Genomic DNA, 24,978 nt, shown 5'->3' on the forward strand with positions numbered 1-24,978 from the left:
AAAAGTTAAAAACACCTAGTTTAGAAGAAATTCTAAATTTCCCATTCTAATGGCTAACCTATTGGTATCCTCATTAGTCATCCCATAAAAATCTTAGTCCCTATTATTTTTCAGATAAAATTTTGGGTTCCCCCCTTGGTATATATAACCTCAGTATTAATAAGGTAGCTTATATAGTATAAATTTACATTTATATAGGGCTTTCAAGATTTATATTAGATTCTCCATTAAATTGTGAGCTGTTTGAAGTTAAGAACTGCTTTTTTTGCCTTTCTCTGAATCATTGTTCAGTCAATAAATACTTGCTGACTTACATGTTATCTCATTTAAAACCTGGAAAACAACCTTGTAAGGTAAATATTGGAGGCATTATCATCCTTGTACAGATGAGGAAACTGAGGCTCAGAGAGATTGAATGACTTGCAGTGGAGTCGGTGTTTGAAGTGGGATCTTTCACTTCAAGGCCAACATTCTATCCATCAAATTAACCTGCCTTCTTACTAAGTGTAGGAGTCTGGGATTTGAACCCCAGATGTTCTTGACCCTAAGGTTAGCATCTTATCCCTATATCTTCACCATCAGATAAGCATTTTATGTACTCGGCCACACTGTCTATAGATGTAGACAGGTAACTCGATAAAAATAGTCACCTTGGGTTTCTGCCTAACAGCAGATCAATTTGGGCAAGAAGTAAACTCCCTATACTTGTAGAGCTTCCTTTTTCGGCCAATGGAGGGTGTATTCCTAACCTTTGACGGTTGGTTCCACCAGTAAAAAATACAATAAAATTGTAAAAATGATACTATTTTTAAATGGTTCTAAATGTATGTATATACATATGAACATAGAGAATCTAGTCATGGTCTTCCATAACTGCAGTTTTACGCCTGGAAACCCCAAGTTTACATAGGAATAGCTGGTTAACTACCTGGGGAATGAACCTCAGTGAGAGTCTACTGTGTGCAGGGCGAAACGCCAGAAGTAGAGAGAAAAGGGGAGGGCGGTCCACCCATAGGAACAAAGGGCCAAAGAAAACACCGGCACATTGCCTCCCTTTCACGTCCCTCCCCCAACCCAAACAAATCCGAAAACCCGTAACCTTGTACACCGGGGTGCACGGCCAGAACGGTTGCAACATGGTCCCTGAACGCAGCTGGAAAGGTTCCCATCCCGGTGGGTGCGTTCGTGTGTGTCTGTGTGTGTCTGTGTATGTGTGCGTGCACAGAAGCTCCTGCCCACTCCTGGTGGACCGGGGCCTCGACCCGCGCGGGGCAGACTAAGAAGGCATAGCGCGTGGATCCGATCCACGCGCGCAGCCCAAGGCTGCTCTAAGCCCAAGTGTATCCCCCCTAGCGTACTGCCCGGCCCCACTACCCCAACACCCCCAAGGGTTTGGAGGCTCCGGCCCCCTAGATTGCAAACAAAGAGCGAGGGTCCAAGCCAGCCTCCCGGTCTGCAAAGGCTGGTCCTTTGGGACTTTCACAAAGTTGGGAAAGGGCATCATTACGTCCACCCCACAACACGCCATCTTCTGAATATTGGGGGGAAATCCAGCTAAAAGATCATCCAAAGAGGGTGGTTGTTTTTTTTTTCCCTTTTGGAGGGGACCCGATGGAGAGATAGCAACAGGCGGGTTTCCTATCCTCCTGCATGGACTCCGGAGCCGGAGTACCCCGCTTCTTTTCTTGACTGCGAGTGGGGCGCGTCCCATCCTGGCCCCAGAGGTTGCAAGAGACCCCAGAAGCGCCGGGAGGTGAGCCCAGCCTTTAGCCACTGAGGGGCTTCCTCCCCCGCTCCTCCCCTCTGCTTAATCCTCCGCCCCCGCCGCCTAGACCGGGTGGGACAAAGGTAAGGATAAGGAAGCCCGGCCGGGCTCGCTGCCCTCGGGAGCTACCAAGAGCGTGCCGGGCGCAGGGGAGAGGGGTCGGGGCGCGGGAGCAGCTAGAGCGGCCCCCGGGGCTGCAGCCGTCTTGGGAGCGCGCAAGCTCCCAGGCGACAGGCTAGGCAGCCCGGTTTGTTCGAACTGCGGGCTGTCCCTCGCCGGCCAGCTACCTCACCGCCCGACCTAGCTCCCAAGGAGTCCCCCTCCGCAGCCCCAGCTCCTCCCCGGGCCGGCTCTCCACCCCTCCCCTCCCGTTACCCCCCCCCCCCGGCTCCGCCCCTTCCCCGGGGTCCTCCTGCCTCCCGGCTTAAGTCCGGGGCTGTGAGGTGTCATGCCTCCCGCTGCTCTAGTTTTGACGTTGCCGAGGGCAGCTGTGCTGGTCCGGGGCCACCGGGGCGGCTGCAGCGGTGGGAGCGGGCTGCTAGGCTGCTCCAAGTAGTTGTGGGGCATTTCTCCCCAGAGGGTTTTGTGAGCTTGAGCGTGTGTGCATGTGCATGTGCGTACGAGAGTCTAGGAGAGCTTTTGCCTTGCCTTGCCCTCCTTCCTCTTGGCTGTCAGTGGTGACTAACAAAGAAAGAGTCCCCAGATGGGAGAGCGGGCGAGGGGTCTGCTCTGAAGCGGTCCTTCCCTCCACCTCCTTCCAAACCCTCCTGGAAGACGAAAGGAGGCAGCGCTGAGCCCGAGCCTGCTGGCTCCCAGCTGCAAAGCCATCAGCGGGAGATGGAAGATGGAAGAAAGAAGTGGTGGGGTAAGGCTTTCAGGAGAGAACGGATGGTTCTTGAAGGGGGATATTCTTGAGTCGTAGAATTCCTTTCTTTTCCCTTTCTCTTTTCCTTCCCTTTGATCACTGGGAGACTTCTATCTCCGCTTCAACCTCGCGAGCTCTGTTAACTGTGCGGCTTTCTTTGTGCCTGCCTGCCTGCCTGTGGGTGAGCAGAGCTAGGCTCAACTTTAGGATGGTAAATTCACTTATTTTAATTTTTCCCTCCCTACTCCACCACTTTTAGGGGAACTCAAGTTACCCATCCTTCCTTGTGCTCTAATGAGTGATAATAGGATTGAAAAGGGATGAAAGTACTGATTTGGCTCTTCCAACCCTCTTTGTATTTAGGGACTATCAGGTTTCTCTGTCAGAAGGGGGAAACCAACTTGAGTGAATAGTGCAGCAAAGGCTCCTTGGTTGTAATATTTTTGATAGCTTTTAAAAACAAGTTACTTTACGCTGTCTTTTTTGTTGTTGTTAATAAATTCTGAACTGAAGTAAATGGAGCATTTCTATATGCAAAGTAGAGGAGATAATGAGGATTGTAAATGAAATGAGGAAATCTGTTACATTTAGCTTCCTTTCAAGTATATAATTTCAGCATAAAACAAGTTGCTTTAGAATAAGTAAACAATATTATTCTATATTATGTCACTTTTATTTGAAGTTCTGTCGTAAAAGTGAATGCTCAGTCTTCACCCTGCCCTCAGCTATTATTAACTGGCAAACCAAAGCATTGAGATTGGTTTTTAACGAACTCCTGACACTTAAGAGAACAAGAGTTTGGAGTCTTGTTGGGGGCCCCATACAGAAATGTTTAGTTTCTCCTAATCTCAGAATTGTCAAGTAATATTAAACAGGTAACCAAAGTTATCATGGGCGTTTCCATTGTAATTTTAGAGGCTACATCCACAGTCAGCCTGGGTAGTAGTCAGTACTTCAATCAGCATGATTATTATAAGAAAAGGATCAGGGTGGGTTGCTTTTTGGAGGGCAAAAGACGTGCTTACAAGATGATAGTCTTGAGTTGTGACAGAGAATAATTAAGACCTTGGCACACTTTGTCTTCCCTAGGGTTAAGAGGAGCAATTAAAGAAAAATATAATGAAATATAAATTGGAAATTCTTACAAACTAGAAAATCTCAGGCATTCAGAAGTATAAAAGAAATGGAGCCAGAAATAAAAATACCTATTGTTTTTTGCAGAATTCAGTTTCATCTATCTTCTCAAACATTTATGGCAAGCCCCTCTCCCCCAATCAATAAAGCTCATATTCTAAATCATACCACAGGATTGCTATCTTGGTTTCACAACTCAATAGTATCAAAGAACAGTGTGAGAAGTTGGGTGTCCAGAACATTAATTCGTTTAGAACTACTTTTTTTTTCCACTGAAATTCTGCAGTGGTTTGTCATCCATTATTTAGTAACTAAACCTACAGGTGTGGTAATGGATAAATTTCAGAGCTGCTTAAGAAGTGACTTGGCTAGAAAAAAGTGTGAATAATAAAATGTGTATGGATTGATTTGGCCTGGAGACTGGTTTGTTTGAGGTTTACTCCAGGTTAATACCATGTAGCATTTATAAAAGGCTGTTCTTATAGGTTAGGAGGCAAGTAATAAGAGTCACTGGTTCAGACACAGCTGAGGCTAACTTGGTGTTTTAGAAATTATCAGATGATCAGCCTTTCAAACCCTATATCTCGGGGCAGGAAGGCTTGGGGAGTTCTGGCTTAATTCCTTATCCTAAGGAGTCTTGAGATTTTGGTGTGATGCTAGGGCAATGATGAGATGCTTATAGAGGTGCTAAAATAGACCATTTCTTTCCTCCTACCTTTCCCCATTGACTTAGGCTTACCCAGTGGGTATTCTGCATCAGATGCCTCTCTCCTTCCCCGCAATGTATCCTCTAGATTTGTTCTTAGACTATCTTTTCTTAGACTATTCAAGGATATTCAGTTAGACCTGTTTCTGGCCTTTGGAAATGGAAGGTCAAATTGAAATTTACTGAGGCATTTGCCTTGGGGAAGGGGGAGGAGAGAGCACTACTAATACCAGTAAAACAAACACCTCCACAGTTGTCTTTGTACTGAGTTGGTACTTTAGTCTTTAACCCTTCTCAGGGCTGAGACACTTTAGGTAAAACAGAAGCTATAGCAGTAGTCCGCAGGAGAGCACAATGTGCCTATGTCTATAATCTTGTTCACAAGATTACAGACATAAGCTTTTTAAGCACTCACATTCTTGTTCTCCAGAGTTACAGTCTCTTTCAAGAAATCAACTAACTAGAGACCCACCCCCTTCTAATGTCAGTGTTTGGTGGGTGGGGGAGAAGGAGATAATTCCATAGCAACTTTGGTGTATTATTAAGGGGGTGAATGTCTAAGTGATAATGCAGCAGGGTTTGGTGGGGTTTGTTTATAATATAGTAACTAAGATACTCTGAAACTGATGGGTGGAGTGATTTCAATTGGGTATAACCATATAATACTTTGAATTACCCTGATTGGTTGTGACACTGGCCCGACTTAATGGATAGTGAAGTAGTTCTCATTTTTGGTCTCAAGATCGATTTATGTGCTTTAAAATGATTGAAGATCTCCTCAGCACCCCCTCCCCCAAGAGCTTTTGTTTATGTAGATTATCTCTATTGATATACATAGTATTAGACATTAAAACATCTTAATATTATTATGAAAACAGTCTTGACACCATGGACCTCCTGAAAGGGCCTTAAGGACCCGCAAGGGTCCATGGGCCACCTTTTGAGAACCCCTGGTATAGTAGAATCAAAGTAATATAAAAAAGAGACATTAGCCAATCATTGTTACTACTTTAAACCTGAATTCTCTTTAAGAAGATACAATTGCAAACTAAAACAAATTCTATACGTATGCAGTTTTTATTAAAATAAAAATAGTAGTTCTTTCTCGAGCCCTGGGTGCCAGCCTAAGAAGACAAGGTTTTGTACCATGCCCAGAAGGTCAACAAACCAGAGCCTAGTTGTTGGAGAGTGGGAAGGGAATCTGAACGTTTACACTTCATGGACCTGAAGGTGCAGGGTGTTTTCTCTCTGGAGAGCCCTGGTTTTTGGAACATGTGATATCTTTGGGAGTATAGCAGCTGAGGTGCCTTTCATGGTCCTCCAGTAGAAGGGCACCAATGAGTATTCACCGCTTATCTTAGTAGGGGCCAGTGAGAATTAGTCTTCATCTGGTACCTGGAGACTTCTGCTTATCCCTACTCCAGTTTGAAAAATTCCTCCTTTTTTTTTTGCCCAGGAGGTGGTGAGGTGAATGTAGCTTATTTGTCCTTATTAATTGAGATATATCCTTGGAGTTAGGGACTCGAGGCTAAATGTAAAAGTTAATTTTGTGAGACAGTCCGGCTTTTTCATTAAAATCAATGTTCAGGATTGAGGTTCTCATGAAGGAAAGATCTTTTAAAAAATATGTTGGAACTTTTGAGGGCCAAAGATGCCTAGATTCTCTCTACATAATGAAAATTCCATGTTGGCACTTTGTTATTTGAAATGTTTCCCTTTATATTCATGAATGTGTGCGTGTGTTCCTGCACGAGGGACAGATTTGTTAGGTTCCAAGTACTCTATTGGCTAGAAATGAGTTTTGGACAAGCATGGTCTTTGAATGCTTTGGGGACACAATAACCAGCAAGGTGATCTTCTGTTCCTGGAATTGAGATTTGCCTTCCGGTCCTCCATCTTTAAACCTGGAATTTGAACACAAATGTGTTATTCACATGCACGGAATTATTTGTATTCCCTCTTTGTGTGTATATAATGTGGGCAAGGGTTTTAGTTTGGCTCAAGGGATCAAGAAACCTTGTGATTATCTTCTAGCCATGATATGGTACCTAGATCATTGCATCTCCCTCCCTCCAGGGCTGTGTGTCATTAAAGGTCACAATAATTAATATTTCTTTCGTGCTCTAAGGTTCGCTGTATTGGTGTGTCATCTTGGCTTGGAAATGACTTTGGGTTCTCAAAGGCTACGCTGGTATTGAAAGGGTTGGCATGTTCTACCAAGCTAGAAACATGCTGAGCATAGGTTTAGTGATAGACTCTGTCGAGTTATTTGAACACCATTTTGTTTTCTAAACTTAAGAGTCTCATCACCAAGTTGGCTATAGAGTTTGGGATTTCTTGGCCAACAGAAATGCATGTGGGGATTGCAGTATGAATTGATGAAGTCCAAGCTACCTCTACCAAGAAAATCAGACTCTTGGACTCTCCAAGTTACTTCACAACAACCTCGTTTGTACAACTAGTAGGGTTCCTGAGTCATCTTGATTTATGTCTTGCCACTGGACCCAGATGGTTCTGGAGGAGAGAGTGAGGCTGGTGACTTTGCACAGCCCTGCCTTGACCGGCAAGTCAAGACATCCCCCTCCTGATGTCATTGGTTCTCTTTGAGAATGAAGGACAATTGACAACAACAGTAGTGTTGCCTTATATAGCTGAGGAAACTAAGCTTTGGAGAGGTCACACTTTCCCACGGCCACTTAGTGCTAAGGACCAAAGAGAGGCATGCTTCCTCTGGAATAACTGAAATCTCCACCCTTACCTTTGTCACCCTCTGCTGTTCCTTGATGCCCAACAGCCTGGGCTTCCACACTTTCTGTCTCTTCCTCATCCTCCCACCCCCATTCCTATTATGATCAATGCTGGATCATTCTCTTTTCCAGAATAATTTGCCCATTGCTTTTTCCTGTGCTACTCCCATGCTGTTTTTGTGATGGGTGAAAATATTCCTAGTTATGTTTCTACATAAGCATTGTAGTACGCTATGGAAAGAACATTGAGTTTGGAATCAGAGGCCCTAGATTGAGTTAGATATTAATCTCTGATGCTTTTGGGCAGATCATTTGTCTGTAATCTCAGTTTCCCCTCCTGTGCAATGAGGGAATTGGACTAGGAGCTCTCAGAGGTCCCTTCCAGATCTAGACTTAAGATCCTTTTGTTGTTTGTCCTTTGTTTTGGGGAAAGGACCGGTGACATCACAGGGTGATGTCTTGACTCCCACGTGAATTGGATTTAAGTGAGGCAGAGTTACACAGAGTTGTCAGCCTCACTCTCTCTTCCAGAGTCATTGGAGTCCAGTAGCAAGACAAAAGTTAGGATGAGAGGGGATGGCCTGGGATGCAGTGGATGGCCTTGGCTCCTTCAATGTGTGTCCAAATTCTGAGCATTCCACAGCACCTGCTTCAGCTACTTATATGGCCTTTGGAACAAATTGTTTTTATCTATCCATTCCGATGGGGGGGGGGAGTCTTCATATAGTGGGGTGATCCTGTGATTTTAACATAAAACATCACACTTAAATGACTAATATAATTTATCCCACTCCATCATTCTAGATTCTGCAGCTGATAGGGACTAACATAAGGGAAAACTTTCCCCCATTTTACCCGCCCTGGCAGGTGGTGCTGGGGTTTGCTGACAGAATTGTTGAAAAAGGAGCCTAGGATAATATAATAAGTAGGGTTATGAATGAACTGAGGGCTTTAATATGTACTCCATCGACACCCACTCCTTGTTTTTCCTTGTGTTGTGTTCCCAGCCCTTGGCTAACGGAATTATAAAGATGGAGTAGCCTGTTCCTTGCCCTTGCCACTTGGGTCTGGTGGAGAAGAGAGGCCGAAATCTTTGCATAGAGGCAGCTGTGGCTTCCTCTGTTTATTCCCCCAGGGAGACTATTAGTTAAGGTCCAGTGGAACTATTTTGCTTCCCAGCATATTAACATTTATATTTTTTCTTGTATTTAAACACTTAAAACCCTTGTTTCCCCAAAAGCCATTTCATAGGCACAGTGACCCTTTCTGGATATTCAGCATCATGGGATACTGAGGGATGTAGTGTGTGTGTGGCTATTGACTCAACATCATAGCTGACACTCTTTACAGATTTTCGTTGTGGTTTAATTATCCTGCAAAATGGGGACTTTCCTTTGGTTGATTTGATTGTCTCTCCATCCCACTCCCCGCACCCCAGACAAATGATTTTCAGCCTTTTTAATGTTAAAAAAAAAAAAAAAACCAAAATCTCATGGTTCCTTCACACATGACTGTAGTTATACTATTAGCATCTATTCGTTGAGAACATCTGAATGAGAAGAAGCTGCTATCAACTCAGGAATACTTTTATTTTAGGATTCTGTTGACTGAATTTTAACGTTTTTATTTTTTTGGGGGGGGGCAGGGCAATGAGGGTTAAGTGATTTGCCCAGGGCACCTAGGTGGCACAGTGGATAGAGCACTGGCCCTGGATTCAGGAGGACCTGAGTTCAAATCCTACCTCAGATACTTGACCCTTACTAGCTGCCCTGGGCAAGTCACTTTTTTGGGAGGGTGGGGCAATAAGGGTTAAGTGACTTGCCCAGGGTCACACAACTAGTAAGGGTCAAGTATCTGAGGTAGGATTTGAACTCAGGTCCTTCTGAATCCAGGATCACTGCTTTATCCACTGTGCTATCTAGCTGCCCCCATCAGGAATACTTTTAAATGAACCTGTGTTCAGTATCTCACAATAGCATCAATATACATTTGGGAATAGAAATATAGAAGCAGGACATTTATTCAGTCTATAAAAGAAATGCTTGAGAGGAAAATGGCAATGTTTGGTGCACATATGGGTTTGAAGACCCTATGCAGAAACATGGGGGAAGGGCAGAGGTTCTCAGTTTACGGATTGAAAATACAGAGTTGTGCATGTAGAAGCAGTGTGGTTTTGTCAAGCTGTACGGTCTGAACATTTTCCATTTGCCTCATCAGAATATTGATTCTCAAACATTTTTTTTTCAGACCAATTCCAATGGGGGGTGGGGACAGAAAGGAGATACTGACACCTCCCCCCCCCAATTTACCAAAATTAAAAACATCTTTTTAATGATGGAGGGAAGGGAAATAGGAACAACTGTTTTCACAGGATCCTCTATAAATTTATGCTACATGACCTCAACTGCTTCTAGGCCCTCACTGCTTCTAGGCAATCCTTCTGTACCTCTCCCTTATCAACTTACTATCCAACTCTCCCAACACACAGTGGCTCTTCCAGTGCTTTTATTCCTTCCTCAAAGCTCTCAAGGCTTTCTTCCCCTCACCCTCTCAGCTGAGAACCTTGTCTCTTATTTTACAGATAAAAAATAGAAGCCATTCACCAAGAGCATCTTCTCCCTTCTTTCTCATCTCATCTCACTCAAACTCAGTCTGCCACTATCTCCTCCTTCACCCTTGTCTCATGTGATGAGGTTCCCTTACTAAGGCTAACCTATCTATCTGTCCAAACAATCCCATTCCTCCTGTCTCCTGCAGTAAATTGCTCCCTTTATCAGACCCTCCCTATCACTAATTTTCAGTCTCTTCCTGTCTTCTGGCTACTTCCCCATTGCTTACAAGCATGCCCATATCTCCCCCATGCTGAAAAAACTCTCACTTGATCTTTCGGTCCCTATTCACTATTGTCCTTTGTGGCTAAACCCCTTTAAAGTCCTATATCTCTTCTGACCTTTCTAGCTAAATTCCTTGAAAAGACCATCTAAGATAGGTGCATCTACTTTCTCTCCTCTTGTACTCTTCTTAACCCCTTACAATCTGGCTTCCGGCTTCTGCAGAATGCCGCTCTCTCCGAAGTGACCAGTGATCTCTTAATTGCCTGATCCAATGGCCTTTTCTCAGGACCCATTCTCCTGCCTGTTGATCATTCTCTCCTCCTTGAGTCTCCTATCTCTCTAGGTTTTTATAAACCCACTGTCTCCTGGTTCTCCTGCTACCTATCTGACCACTCCTCAATCTCTTTCGCTGGAACCTGAACCAATATTGTACCTTCTGTATGTAGGTGTCCCACAAGGTTCTGGCCTGGGCCCTCTTTTCTTCTCCCTCACTTGGTGATTTCATCAGCTCCCATGGATTTACTTATCATCTCTATGTTGACACTTTTTCAGCTCTACCTCTCCTGCCCCAACTTCTGCTGACTTCTAGTCTCACATCTCCAGCTGCCTTTTAGACATCTCAAATTGGATATCCAGTGGACCAATGAAACACATCCCAAACTAACCTCATTGCCTTTCCTCCTAAATCCTTCTACCTTCCCAATTACTGTGGAGGGCAGCGCCATCCTTCTGGTCAGGCTCACAACCTACAAGTCCTCCGGGTTTCCTCTCTATCTCCAATCGGTTGCCAAGGCCTGTCGATTTTACCTTTTCGACATGTCTTGAAACACCCCCTTCTCTCTGCTGACACTGCCGCCACTCATGCCTGGACCACTGCCATGGCCTGCTGGCGAGTCTGCCTGCCTTGAGTCTCTCCCCACTCCAATCCATTCTCCATTCAGCCACTAAAGTGATTTTCCTAAAATGCAGGCCCTACTCAGTCAAGTCCAGTGACTCCCTTTTACCTCCAGCAGCAAGTACAAAATGCTGTCTTTGACAGTCCCTTATAACATAGTCCCTTCCTACCTTTCCAGTCCTCTTACACCTTACTCTGTGACAAGTATTCTTTGATCCAGTGACTTTGGCCTCCTTCCACAAACAATTCACCCCATCTTCACCCCATCTCTTGGCTCCAGGCATTTTCTCCTGGCTTCCCCCCCACCCCCATATCAGACATTAGACATGATTTTAGGGGCTTGGACTAATAGTGGTGAACTTTTCAAAGAACAAAGGGCCCTTATAATCTAATGAGTTTAATATAGTAGGAAGGGGGTATGCAGTCTCCCAGGTAAAAGACATCAGATATTTTCCTCACTGGAGAGTATTACAAAGATCTAATCCATCCTGTCTGGTTGCTTTGCTTACCACAGCTTCAGAGCTGGATCCAAGGCAACTTAATCTTTTTTTTTTTTTCTCCATAATTGGCTCCACAGTAAATGGTTTTACCAGGTTTATGAGAAAATTTCAAACTAGGAAGCTCCTGAAATTAATCTCCTCAAATTTGCTCCTCCTCTTTTTCCTCTTCCATGCTTTCTCCATTTTTATTTTCTTAACCTTGCCTATATCTTTAAGATCACAGATTACATATAACAGTATCTGTCTGTGTTGTAAAGAAGTTTGATAGTTCCACTATAATCATCCTGATCTCCATAAAAACCCAGGAAAGAGACCGGAAGTGATTTTAGAATCAAAGATCTAAGCTAAAAAAATGTACCTTAGAGGTTATCTGGTCCAACTCCTTCATTTTAAAGATGAGGAAACTAAGGTCAGAGAAGTTTAGTGTTTTGCTTAAGGTCACATAGATGTCAGTAGCAGAGTTAGGATTCCAACTAGGCTCTTGGAGTGCTCAGTTTAGTGCCCACTTAGTGGCATCAAGGTGGTGCCATGGTTCACAGAGCACTTGGTTTGAAGTCAGGAAGACCTGAATTCAAATCCAGCCTCAGATGCTTCCTAGCTGTGTGTGACCCTGGGTAAGTCACTTAAACTCTGTTTGCCTCAGTTTCCTCTTCTGTAAAATGAAGGGATAATAACAGCTCCTAACTCCCAGGAAAATTGTGAATATCAAGAGGATAATATTAATAAAGTCACTAGGGAACTTCAGCCGGATAGGGAGGTGATTGCCACAATGGATTGTATTTGCTGAAGAAGCAATTGATCCTTCAGGGAGAATTAGGACATCCAGGAATTGTAGGCTTACCCCAGGTTTCTGGAATAGTTCACCACAGCCCTACCTTAGCCACATGAAGAGACAGACTGTCCATTTGATAAGTTTTCTAGGGCTTAATATACACCACGGATTATTTTTATGGTAGTTTCAAGTTTGTGGGTGTTTCCCCCAAAGTACAATTGAGTTTCCCTTTGGAATCCATGGGATTTCTTCTCTGTCATTGTTTATTCAATTATACAAACACTTTAGCAGGGAGTTTACCATGTACAGGTCTGAAGGAGATGAAGCTATATGAACCAGGTGTCAGCCTTCAAAGAGCTTCCAATCTTGCAGGTGAAATGAACCCCACTTCTGCCCCCACTCTAGCATAGCTGGGAAGCCAAGAATGAGAATGAAAAGTTGCATGATCAAGGGGGACAGGGATATAAGTAAGTTCATGGGAAGGAGAAGAGATGGGGAGTAAGGTTCTTGGAGAATAGGCTTCTCTTTGTCTCAGTCATTATTTTGTACCTGGAGTCTGAAGACTTGGGTTTGAGTGATGACTTACCATTTACTAGCTGTGTGACTGTGGACTTCTCTGAACCTCAGTTTCTTCATCTATAAAATGGGGCTGAGTTGTATTCTGTATGTCTCAAAGCTATGGATCCATTGAGATAATGTGTGTCAAGGACTCTGTAAACGATAAAATGTTATTATAAATGTGAGCTGTTGTATTTGTGATGCTATTCTGTTTCTGGCTACTTTTAGCTCTTCAGGTGGCTGAATGAAAGCCTAGGGCCTAAAAGATAATAGTAACTTTCTTCTTCGAACTTCCTTCCATAGGCCTGCTAGCCCCTTTTGCTAGAATCATCTCACAAAAAAAGTGTATGTGTTGTTTTTCCTGGACTTAGATCTTTGACATTCTCTAGTTTTTCTTTTTGTATAACCTTGGGAAATGTTATTGGATTGGAGGCTGTGTTCACATCCTTCAAACGTGTGAAAGACCAATATACATCAAAGGCCATGAAAGTGAAATGTACAGACCAAGTAGCTCCCCTCCCCCTTCAGCACAACAAAATGTAATATTAAATTAATGACAACATATAGAAATTTAGAAAAATTAAAAGAGTAAAGAAACAAAATAAACATCTTGGGGAAATTTCTGATAACTAGAAGGCAATTTGGAAAAGCTAACCCAGACTAATATAAGGCCATATGTAAAACTGTAAAAGGAATGGTTTAGTCTGGAGTAGAGGGGACTTAGAGGGACTGGCCATGGGTCACCGAGTAGAATTATTCTGGTTACTCCCAGAGGGCAGAACTACATTGGGAGAAATGGGTGGAAGATGTGGACACTTCTTTAGGCTTGATGTTAGGAGAAACTCCCTAGCAATTAAAGCTAAGCCCAAATGGAATGACTTGTCTAACGGAGCCTCCCTCTCTCTGAAAGTCTTCACTTCACCACTTGTCCAGGGCAGGGACTATCTTTTCCTTTTCTTTTTGTATTTTCAATGCTTTGCACAGTGACTGGAATGTAGTAGGCACTTAATAAATGTTTACTGATTCAATGTCTTGTATGTCATAAAGGGGATTCTTGTTTAGAATGAGATCAGGCTGTCTCTCTGGTCCCTATCACCTCTGAGGTTCTATGAACTGTATTCTGCAAGCCTCTGACTCTTTGACAAAGAAAGAGATGATACAAAAACTGGAACCTAAGGAAAAATCATTTGAAGATTAGTAGGCAAAGAAAAACTTAATGTTTTAAAAGCCACTACTGGTTAAATAAAAAAACAAAGACAAAACATTTCTGAAACGATTATGTGTCAGTGGGAAAATATTCAACTTTCCCTTCTCCATAAAAAAGAGCTTATTGTTTAACTCCTCAGAAATACAAAGCAAATCTGATGTAACAATAATTATTATATTCATAAAAACTCACATTTCTACAGCACTTGGAGGTTTTAAAAGCACTTTCCGGATAGAAGTCCTGTAAGGTGACAGCACAAGTAGTAGTGTCCCCATTTCACAGATAGAAGCTCAGCTTCAGAGAACTCGTTCAAGCCATCAGTTGTGAAGTGGGAGAGTTGGGATTTGAACCCAAATTTAGATCTCATCTCTCTATGCCTTACTCCTTCTCCATAGTACACTAACTTTTTTCTTGGATTAGATGTTGATGGCTCTGGAGGAGAGAGTGAGGCTAATGATTTTGCAAAGCTCTGCTTCACTTAAATCCAATTCACTGGAAATTCAAAGCATCACCTTTGTGATGTCATTAGGCCTCTTTGAAGGTGAAGGACAAACAGCAACAGCAAATACATTAAAATTTAGATGAACAAAACAAACAAATTAGGGAGTGACTACTTCAGTACTTCTGGGATGTCATTTTATCTGTGTGGGTAGGCAGTTTTTATGCCTTTGCAGATCAAAACCCCTCTTGTAACCCCCTTAATAAATGTTGATTGATTGATAAGGCATTGATTGATTGACAACTTATCTGAGCCTCAGTTTCTTCATTTATAAAATAGGGTTAATAATTGAAAGGCAGCTAGTGGATAAAGCACTGGCCCTGGATTCAGGAGAGACCTGAGTTCAAATACAGCCTCAGACACTTGACACTAGCTGTGTGACTCTGGGCAAGTCACTTAACCCTCGTTGCCCTGCCCCCCCCCCCCAAAATAATTGAATTACCCTCTTTGAAATTTGTTTTAAGAAAGAAACAAGCATTTATTGAGTGCCTACTGTGTACCAGGCCCACTGTGCTAAGTGCTTTACAGATATTGCATTTGATTTTCACAATAACTTTGGGAGGTAGGTGCTCCTATTATCTTGATTTTAAAGTTCAGGAAACCAAGGCAGACAGAAGTTAAATGACTTGCCCAGGGTAACATAGCTAGTAAGTGTCTGAGGCTAGATTTGAACTCAGGTCTTTCTGACTCCAAGCCCAGCCCACTGCACCTAGTTAAAGAAATCATTAACTTTCCCACCAACCTGATGCCAAGCCTCTCTGGAATTAGAGAGATTGGAGCCCTTGTCTTGGGTGGCAGGCATGCAGTCTCACACTAGAGTTGTATTAGAAGCCTTTCTAGCTATGTAGGACCTGTTAGAGCTTGTGCATAGCCTTCCCTAATCCAGCCTCACCTTCATACCACATGAGACATTAGAGTAGGACTTCAGTGGAGGTAGAGCTAATTGAGGTGTAATTACTTGTTTCCAAAAAAGACTTACTGTAAGAATTGTTCCCATCTTTTGGATCCATCCCCCTTCTCTCCACTCTCAAAACCGTCATTATAATTCAGGTGTTTGTCAGCTTCTAATTGGTCTCCCAGACCCAAATCTCCCATTCCAATCCTCCCCCTGCTCAGTTGCCAAAGTGGTTTCTCTAAAACATAGTTCTGACTGTATTGCACCTGCCCCCATTAAATGCCATTCATTGGCTCCCCATTGGTTGGCTGTTGTCCTTCATTCTCGAAGAGGACCAAAATGACATCACTATGTTAAAGTCAAGTTACAGTGTGTCCAATTATGGCTGATCAGAGCTCTGAATGCTCTACCACAGGTCACAGGTCAGGTACAGATAGTCCATATGGAATGTGGCTCCCCATTACCTCCTTGATCTTAATTAAGACACTGTCATTTAAAGCTTTTCATAACCTAGATGCTTCTTACCTTTTCAGTCTTATTACACTTTTTGTTTAATGGCGTCCAACTCTTTGTGAACCCATATTTCCTTGTCCAACTCATTTTACAGGTGAGGAAACTGAGGCAAATAGGGTTAAGTGACTTACCCAGGGTCACACAGCTAGTAAGTGTATGAGGCCATATTTGAACTCAGAAAGATGAGTCTTCCCGTCCCTAAGCCTGGCACTTTATCCACTGCACCACCTAGCTACCAAAAGTTAAACAGAACAAAGCACACACACGCACAAACCACACATTTACATGAAAGTTTTCAGAGATGCATTGGCTTTCTAAAATGAAATTCATTTGTAATGTGCATTGAGAAAAGATTAAAGGTGTAGTCTGACAAATTATTCTTTAGTCTCCCTGATTTCAAGAGATTTACTGCAGTCAGCACCCCAGTTTCAGGTTTCATTGCAAGAGTCATTACTTTGTACTTTGGGTCATACTATATTTTTGATCTGAAGAAACCAAAATCCAGTTACATGTGCTAATTGTCCCATCTTGTCTTGACATGTTCTTCTGAAGAGAGATGTACATCTTTCTCTTTTAGGAAACATCCTGAGGGAGTAGGGATGTGAATGCCATAGGGGAGAGGTTTTGAGTGATGCTCTGATTTGAGTGCATCTTCTTACTTTGTTGAAAAGTTTCCATCCATTTGTCTTTTGAAGTTCAGTGAGGATTAATCCCAATGACCACTGACAGTGGTCTTTCTTTATCCCAGAATATTAGAATAGATGGTGATAATGTCTTTAGAGTTTAAGTGACTTGTCTAAGGGCCACCCAGAAAGCTGAGGCCAACCTTTTCCTCCTTATGGGGTAATGGAATACTTTATTTGTACTCAAGGATAAGGGCAGCTAGGTAGCACAGCGGATAGATTGCTGGTCCTGGAGTCAGGAAGACTCATGTCCTTGAGTTCAAATTTGTCTTTGGGCACTTACTGTGTGACCCTGGGCAAGTCACTTAACCCTGCTTGCCTCAGTTCCCTCATCTGTAAAATGAACTGAAAAAGAAAAACACAAACCACTTGAGTATCTTGGACAAGAAAACCACAAATGGGGAAAAGACTAAAGAATCACTGAACAGCAGCAACTCAAGGAACAAGGTGGGACAGGTCCAACAATGTTGGTTGTGGAGTCAAAAGCTCTTCACTTCCTGTGTAATTTTTTTTTTTTTTGGTGGGGCAATGAGGGTTAAGTGACTTGCCCAGGGTCACACAGCTAGGAAGTATCAAGTGTCTGAAGCTGAATTTGAACTCAGGTCCTCCTGAATCCAGGGCCAGTGCCCTATCCACTGCACCACTTAGCTGCCCCCACTTACTGTGTAATTTTGGATAAGTTACTTAATTTCTGTCATTTTCTTGTCCGTCAAGTGAGGGGATTGGATTAGATGACTTCTAAGATTCCTTTAAAATCTGTCCTCTAAATCTATGATGTCCTTCAACCTGTGACCTGCATTTAAATCCTGTATCTGCTACTTACTATATGTGTGACCTTAAAAAAGTCACTTAGGGTCCCTGGGCCTCAAAACTTAAACTAGGTATTCTCTAAAGTTCCTTCCTGATCTATATCCTATAATTATTAGGTCTCCTGACCTAACTCCCTCTCCTCCCCTCCATCACTCACATTGCCTTTCTGTGTTTGAGGGTCTCTGCAGGGTGGGAAAATCTAGTCTCTTTAAGGTGACCTTGTATTAAAAGGCTTTGGTTTTAATGTAATATTATATACTTATGTATACATTAATGTATTAGCAAAATTCCAGTCTAAAAAGGTTTCTGTTTTATTTAAAACTTCCTTAATTAGTGTTTATAATGGTGAGCCAGGCTGAATTTTGGTAATATGTTAAGTAGATGAACTTAATTTTGATTCTTACCTATGTCAGTTTCCATCATAAACCCGCTTTTTCCTAAAACCCTCAAAAATAAATATGACTGGGTATAGTTACTGTCTGACCTAAATCCCTCTCCTCCTTCCCATTCTTTCTATTCCCCTATCTTTATCTTCCTCTTCCCTTCCTCTCTCAGATCATCACAGCCCAGCTATAATAGAAGATGCTTCAAGCTTTAGAACCAACCTACTACAATGGCCTTCTTAGTGCCAGCCCTAGATATTTCCTGTGGGCAGCAAACCTTCTCCAGCCCAAATTTAAATCACAAGGTAGATCCTGATCTACCTTTTTGCCTACTTCCCCTTGGTGGATGCCAAGGTTTGAATGCTTAACAATTTTTCTTCTGGCAAATAAAAGGGAACAGTGGTTGGTAAAGCAGATTGGGTCAGTGTCCAGTGCAAAGTTCATATCCTGGATTGATTCCACCCTCCCTACTCCCCCTTCTCTACTACTCAGTTCTTACACTGTCCCTTAATTCTTGGCTGCCTCCTTTCTTTCTTTCTTTCTTTCTTTTTTTTTTAAGTGAGGCAATGGGGGTTAAGTGGCTTGCCCAGGGTCACACAGCTAGTAAGTGTTAAGTGTCTGAGGCCAGATTTGAACTCAGGTACTCCTGACTCCAGGGCCGGTACTCTATCCACTGCGCCATCTAGCTGCCCCGCTGCCTCCTTTCTTTACCAGGAATTCCCTGAAGATTAAACAAAGAAATAAAAGCATAGTTTTTATGGGGCCAAGCCAGGGAGCTGACCAGTCACCTTTCGTCTTCTATACATTAGGAGACAACTCGAGGGCATTTCATCAAAAACAGCCCTTAGGAGACTTACTGGGGTTTAAAAGATCAGTCTTAAAGGTACAGTAAGGAAGTGGTAGGAGACCTTTTTATTAATTCAAAGATTATTAATTTGTTAAGGATTTATAGATTGTTTTCAGAACCTTTATAGTAGTAAACAAATATATGTAGTATGCATTATGGTCAAACCTCTGAATTTTAAAGATATCTGTGTGTTTGTGTGTGTGTGTGTGTGTGTATATGTCTGATTCCAACCTTTTCTTTCACTAATGGGATAATGTGCCTTCTTATAAGATTTCTCTAGTCTTAACCATTTTTGGGGGGGTGGTTATTAAATTTTTTTGTTTCAGCAATGGTTTTCACTTTCTTTTTAAACTACTTATCTAGTAGAGATACACCTTAGGTGTATATACCTACTTACATAGGTAAGTAGCCTCTGCAAAGAAGGGTTTGGTTCTTGATAGCAAAGTATTATTTTAGGAATTTTTCCTTGGGGTAATCCATTATGTCTATGTTCTAGTCGTGTTCCTGAATATATCTGAAGCGGTGTAATACCACGATAGGATATCAAGAGCTGGCCTTGGAGCCAGGAATACGTGGGTCCAAGGACTGCCCTTGCCAAATATTGGCTGTGTGGTTCTGGGCAAGTTAACCTTTCAGTGTTCTAAGCAACTCTAAGATGAAAGGTTTCCGAGCAGTTGCCAGACTGCATTTGGTAGAGGAAGTTTTCTCATCTGACAGTTCTCTATGTCCGCAAAGTCTCAGGTCCAATACAGATAGATAGAAGGACAATTCTTTTTATTGTAATTGAATAGATATTTGCAGATTGGTAGACCATTTATTTAACACAGTGCTTATCCTTTGCCATATACTGTGCTAAGTGCTGGGAGTGCAAATAAAAGCAAAAAGAAAGCCAATCTCGACTTTCATGGATTTTACATTGTAATAGCTGAAGACGGCCCATAAAAGGGAGCTGAAAAAATTGGCAAGCAAAAGGGTAGAGGGAAGGTGAGAGGAAAGGTACTCAAATGGGGTCAAGGTATCAAAAGTATGGAGAGTTAAGACTGAAGCTGTCCAGAGGAATGAACAATGTATTGCCTGGGCATCTCCTTGGAGAAGGAGATTCCAAGCAGGCAGTCACCAGTTAGAAGAGGGTTCCCAAGGCAGAGGTATCTCCTGGGTGAGGAGGCAGTTAGGGATGAGGTGTAAAAATTTCCACAGGTAGGAGCAGAGAAGGGAGAGAAGTGAGCATGGCTCTCCGGGTACTTCCTCAAATGGAAACTGCCTTTCTACTTTCTTTTTCTTGTGTAAGCACCCAGGAGCAAAACTCAAGGAGAAAACCCAAACCCAAACCCAGTTTCTGCCCTCAAGTAGGTGACAGCCTCACTGTGAGTTGAATACATCTAAGGATTCTGATCATTTCCATATTTGTCATTGTCACCTTTTTTTTTTAAGACAGTCTAAAAAAAAGTCTTCATCTTCAGAGATGAGATAGTAACAAATGCAGTTTATTCTTTTGCAAGGTAGAAGGAACACTGGACTTGAAATCAAGAAGACCTGAGTTCAAATTCTACCTCAGTCCTTTAATAGCATTGTGACCTTGGACAAGTGACTTTATCTCTCAGCCTCCATTCTCAGTAAAATGGGAGTAATATATAGCACCTACCTCACAAGGTTGTTGTGGGGATCAGATGAAACAACCTATGTAAAACCCTTTGCAGACCTTAAAGAATTATATAAATACTAGTTCTTTCCTTTCTCTTATTTCTCCTCTGGAACAACAAGCTAGATTTTATAATCAAGATGTAGGTTTTTAGATACTAACCTGAAAGTACATAACAAAAAACTCAAGAAAAGGCATAAAAATAACAAATGAGGGTCAAAATATGATTTCTTGTAAAGTTCAGCAAAGGCATATAAATTGCTTCTAGAACTTGCCCCTTTCACGGAGCATTTTCCGTGTATTTCTATAACACTTTCGTAAGGAATTTTATGTGTGTTATCTCATCTGATGGTCACAACAACCCTGGGGAGGTAGGTGCAGTTAGGATTGTTTGGATGCTTTGAGGCGGCCCAGGTTTAAAGAAGGAGTACTAGACTTGGAATCAGGAGACCCCAGTTCAGTTCTAGTGACTTTGGACAAATCACTTCCCACCTTTAAGGCTGAGTTTTGTCCTTTGTAAAAAGGAGATCATACATGGTCTGCTGTGTAGGGCTCTGTTATGAGGAAAGTGCTTTACAAACCTTCGTTTTTTAGAAATGTGAGTTACTGCTGCTTTTTTTTTTAAGTAAGGCAATTGGGGTTAAGTGACTTGCCCAGGGTCACACAGCTAGTAAGTGTTAAGTGTCTGAGGCCAGATTTGAACTCAGGTACTCCTGAATCCAGGGCCGGTGCTCTATCCACTGCGCCACCTAGCTGCTCCAAAATAGTCTTTTTTAAAAAATTGACTCATATCAAAATTTCAAATCTGCTCTATCTTGAACTTCATTTGGTAGTGATATGGTTCCTGAGATGTTTTTGGTTTTGTTTCTCAACACTCTCCCTAGTGTCTCTCTTAAATACTTATGACATATATACCATCTCTTAAATATACTAGGGATGGAATTTTTTAAATATAAAATTTAATTAAAAAAATTAACAAAAGTCTACTTTCTTCCCTCCTATTGATCAATGTCGTTCCCACCCGCGCCCCCCACCCCAAATAGGAAAAGCCCTTGTAACAAATCTGCATACTCAAGTGGAACAAATTATGTTAGGGCCTAATTTAAAGCAACCTTGCTAAATCCTCTTGTAAAACAAAGAAACTTCTTATACTTTGAAAACAACACACCAATTTGTCCGATTTTTAAGTCCCACTCACACATTGGTAGATGAAAACAGATGCAGTCACCAGTAGCAAACGTTATTTTGGGCACCCTTGGGCCTTTTTCAGAGATGACAAAATGAAGCAAACTCTGTTCTAATTAGGGACCTGGCCTATTTGATTCTATTTCTATTCACTGCTGTTTTATAACCACTCTGCATAACCTTGGCATCATTGTGCCATGGAGGTGACCTTGGACTCTAGAAGGTTATGCCTGTGGAACCCAGGCTAGGGTGAGTCCTACACCAGACCTTGGGAAACCTGGTTTGAGGACCAGCCTGAGTGCAAAGCTGCTTATCGTAAGCTTGGCTATTAAATAATGAAATTTTTTTCAGCAACAGAAACTTACATAAACCACCTCTTAAAGCACAAAGTGAAAGCCCGTGTGGAAAAGATCATGGTCCCTTCCTCAGAAGACAGTCTTTCACTGATATTAGAAATTAAACTGTATTAGCTGCATTCAGACTCCAATTTCAGTGACTTTCCAAAGTAACATATTTTCTGTTTACTCAGCTTTATTACCTCTCACTTGTCTTTTTTCCTTAGTAAAGTGACTTACCTAACGTCATAGGTCCAGTTAAATATCAGAACTAGGCCTGAATTCTGGGGTTCTTTCTATTATACCAATTCTTAGGGGTGGGGGTTGAGCTGATACAAGAAAAGAGAAACCTGATTTGTTCTCAGAATTCTCTGGGTTTTAAAATCTTGGTCTGGGCTGATTGTCCTTCGTGATCACACCCATGGGCCACTTTGTAAAGAAATACATGCTTACAGTTTTGGATCATATCCTCTTTCTCCACACAAACCAGTTCACTACAAAATGTTTAATTCACTTTGCAAACATAATCTCCATCCTAGAATTTAACTGTGTCCCTGGGTTAGAAAAAGATTATGTATCTGTGACACATCTCTAAATGGATTATTGTTTTGTTTTAGCCAACAAAACCCTAGCTAGAAGAAAATCAGTTTTTGTGCCAGATTTATGGTGAGTTTCTGCCAACTCGTGGTTTTAATTTCATTTTAGTCTTTAGCTACTAAATGAGAGACTCTGAACTGTACAAGGAAGTTTTTAACTTGTGTGCTTTCCCAAAAGGAAAGTTTACTAATGGTCACTGAAAGACACACCCATTATTGCCTTTACCATACTCTTTATTGTTTGATATGTTTCTGTGTCATTGTAAATGCTTTGAAATTAGATGGTAGCCATGTTAGTGGAGTCATGAGACTTGGGGAATATTGGAAGCCCTGTCCTGGGGAAATGACTAGACCAAGGCAGGCAGAAACTCTGCTCCCTACTATTTATGTCACCCTGAGCAGTTCATTTACTAGCATTTCATGTGTATTGAGTATTCTTTCCCTAAAAATAGAGTGTAGTAAAGAAGAACACTGGATTTGGAATCAAAGGAACTTGGCTTGGGTCCTAAATCCAATTTTTATTTTATGAATTTAGACAAGTCTTTTAACTACCTCATATCTCAAACTGCCTCAGTTTCCTCTTCTTTAAAAGAGCCCTCTAGGGGCAGCTAGGTGACAGTAGATAAAGCACTGGCCCTGGATTCAGGAGGACCTGAGTTCAAATTCGGCCTCAGACACTTGATACTTATTAGCTGTGTGACCCGGAGCAAGTCACTTAACCCTCATTGCCCTGTGAACCAAACCAAAAAGAAATAATTATAATAAAATAAGAGCCCTCTGAGTTTTTTTTCTGATTGATTCTATAAGCCTAAATCACTTCACACTGATTATTTTGTGGGTGGTAGTGATGGCAGTAGTAGTGGTGGTGGGGTGTGTGTGTGTGTGTGTGTGTCTGTATGAGGGGATTGGGCATGGGTCTAGATGTTCTTTAAGGCCTCTTCTATTCTAAATCTGTAATACCAGTTTGGCAAACCCTTAAGTACGGGGATTGGGGGGGTAGTGGTGCAATAAATAATCTTCTCTATCATAGATACAGTGGAGGAGGATTTAGTGCTCAATGATTGCCTACACATTGGTTTATCCATGCTTCCAGCAGGCTGTTTCATTCTTTTTAGGTCTGTGGGAGTGTTTTCCTTAAAAGTGACAAAGAAATAACTAATCCTCTGAGTATTAGGAAAAAAATTTTAGGATGTTTAGAAAGATGTTGCTATGTTTTGCCTTAGTGAAAAGGTTTTAATACAAGACCTGAGACTTTTGCCCTCGAGATATGTCAGTGAGGGAGGTAATATTCAAGAGCAAGTGATATCATTGGTCCTCTTGAAGAATGAAGGACAAACAACAACGATGATATTCCTAATAGCTAACATATAATACTTTAAGATTTTCAAAGTATTTTAAATATATGGCCTCATTTGGTCCTTACAACAACCCTGTGAAATAGCTGCTATAATTGTCCCCATTTTTCAGATGAGAAAACTGAGTCTAAGAGCTATGGAATGATTTTTCCACAATAACACAGCTAGATAGAGTCTGAGGCAGGATTGGAACTCAGGTCTTCCTGATATCTTCCAGCTTTCTGACTGCTGCTTATCATTGTGACTTATGATTCTTTTTTTTTCAATCTTAATAGTATTTTATTTTTTCCAGTTACATGTAAAGATAGTTTTCAACATTTGTTTTTATAAGATTTTGTGTTCCAAATTTTTCTCTCTCCCTCCCTTCCCTCCCCAAGACAACAGGCAATCTGATATAGGTTATATATGTATAGTCACATATATTTCCACATTAGTGATGCTGTGAAAGAAGAATCTGAACTCCCCCCCCCCCCCAGGCACTGAGGGTTAAATGACTTGCCCAGGGTCACACAGCTAGTAAGTGTTAAGTGTCTGAGGCCAGATTTGAACTCTGGTCCTCCTGAATCCACTGTGCCACCTAGCTGCCCCCTTGATTCTTAATATAATTTATGAGATCATATTGTCTTCTTTCCTCTTGCTTTCTGGTCACTTCTTCATAAGAGGTAAGCTTTTTCAGTTACACTTCTAAATTCTGTTTTTTGGGGAAATTCAGTGCTTCTTTTCCCAAATTATCTTCTGCCCTTTTTGTCCTCTTTTCTTGCATTTATGTTTTCTTTTCCTTCCTGTCATTTTCTATCAAGACACAATGGAGAGTGACTTAGTGAAGCTGTCTTTCGATCCAGCAAAACTTTACAAGAATCTGCTTTGTTTTGGTGCAATTTGGACTGCTGTTTTCCCTAGCCCATTTTCTGTCCTCACCCCCTTCCCTCCAGGAGAATTATAAATCTGAGAAAAGGTGAAGAAGAGGAAAGGGAGAGGTGATATAAAAAAAAAATAAAAGCTCATTTTTTTTTGTCACCTTTGGTTGGAATCCCTTTGGTAGTTGTATACAATTCACAAGAATAATATATCTGTTATTTTACACATATAGGGGGGAAAAGTAGTTCTTTCAAAACTACAAGCCAAGTAAACAATGCCATTGAATAAACATTTATTGCACATCAGCTGTATAATAAGGCACTGTGCAAAGGAAAAAAAGAAAAAAGAAAAAGTGACTGCCTTCAACAAGTATACCTTTTACTGAGATAAAAATGTA

The 24,978-nt window shown here is 41.7% G+C and overlaps 1 protein-coding gene across 1 annotated transcript in view; it reads left to right on the top strand.

The window, feature by feature from the left end:
• Positions 1 to 2,193: 2,193 nt before the first annotated feature.
• PSD3 (pleckstrin and Sec7 domain containing 3) overlaps positions 2,194 to 24,978 on the top strand; it is a 538,748-nt gene continuing 515,963 nt past the window's right edge. Inside the window, 1 exon segment of the mRNA XM_043989192.1 lies at positions 2,194 to 2,630. Within this exon segment, the coding sequence (XP_043845127.1) occupies positions 2,610 to 2,630 (21 nt within the window). The 5' untranslated portion in view covers positions 2,194 to 2,609.

This window comes from Dromiciops gliroides, chromosome 2, assembly GCF_019393635.1.
Source record: "Dromiciops gliroides isolate mDroGli1 chromosome 2, mDroGli1.pri, whole genome shotgun sequence".
In the NCBI taxonomy this organism is placed as follows: domain Eukaryota; kingdom Metazoa; phylum Chordata; class Mammalia; order Microbiotheria; family Microbiotheriidae; genus Dromiciops; species Dromiciops gliroides.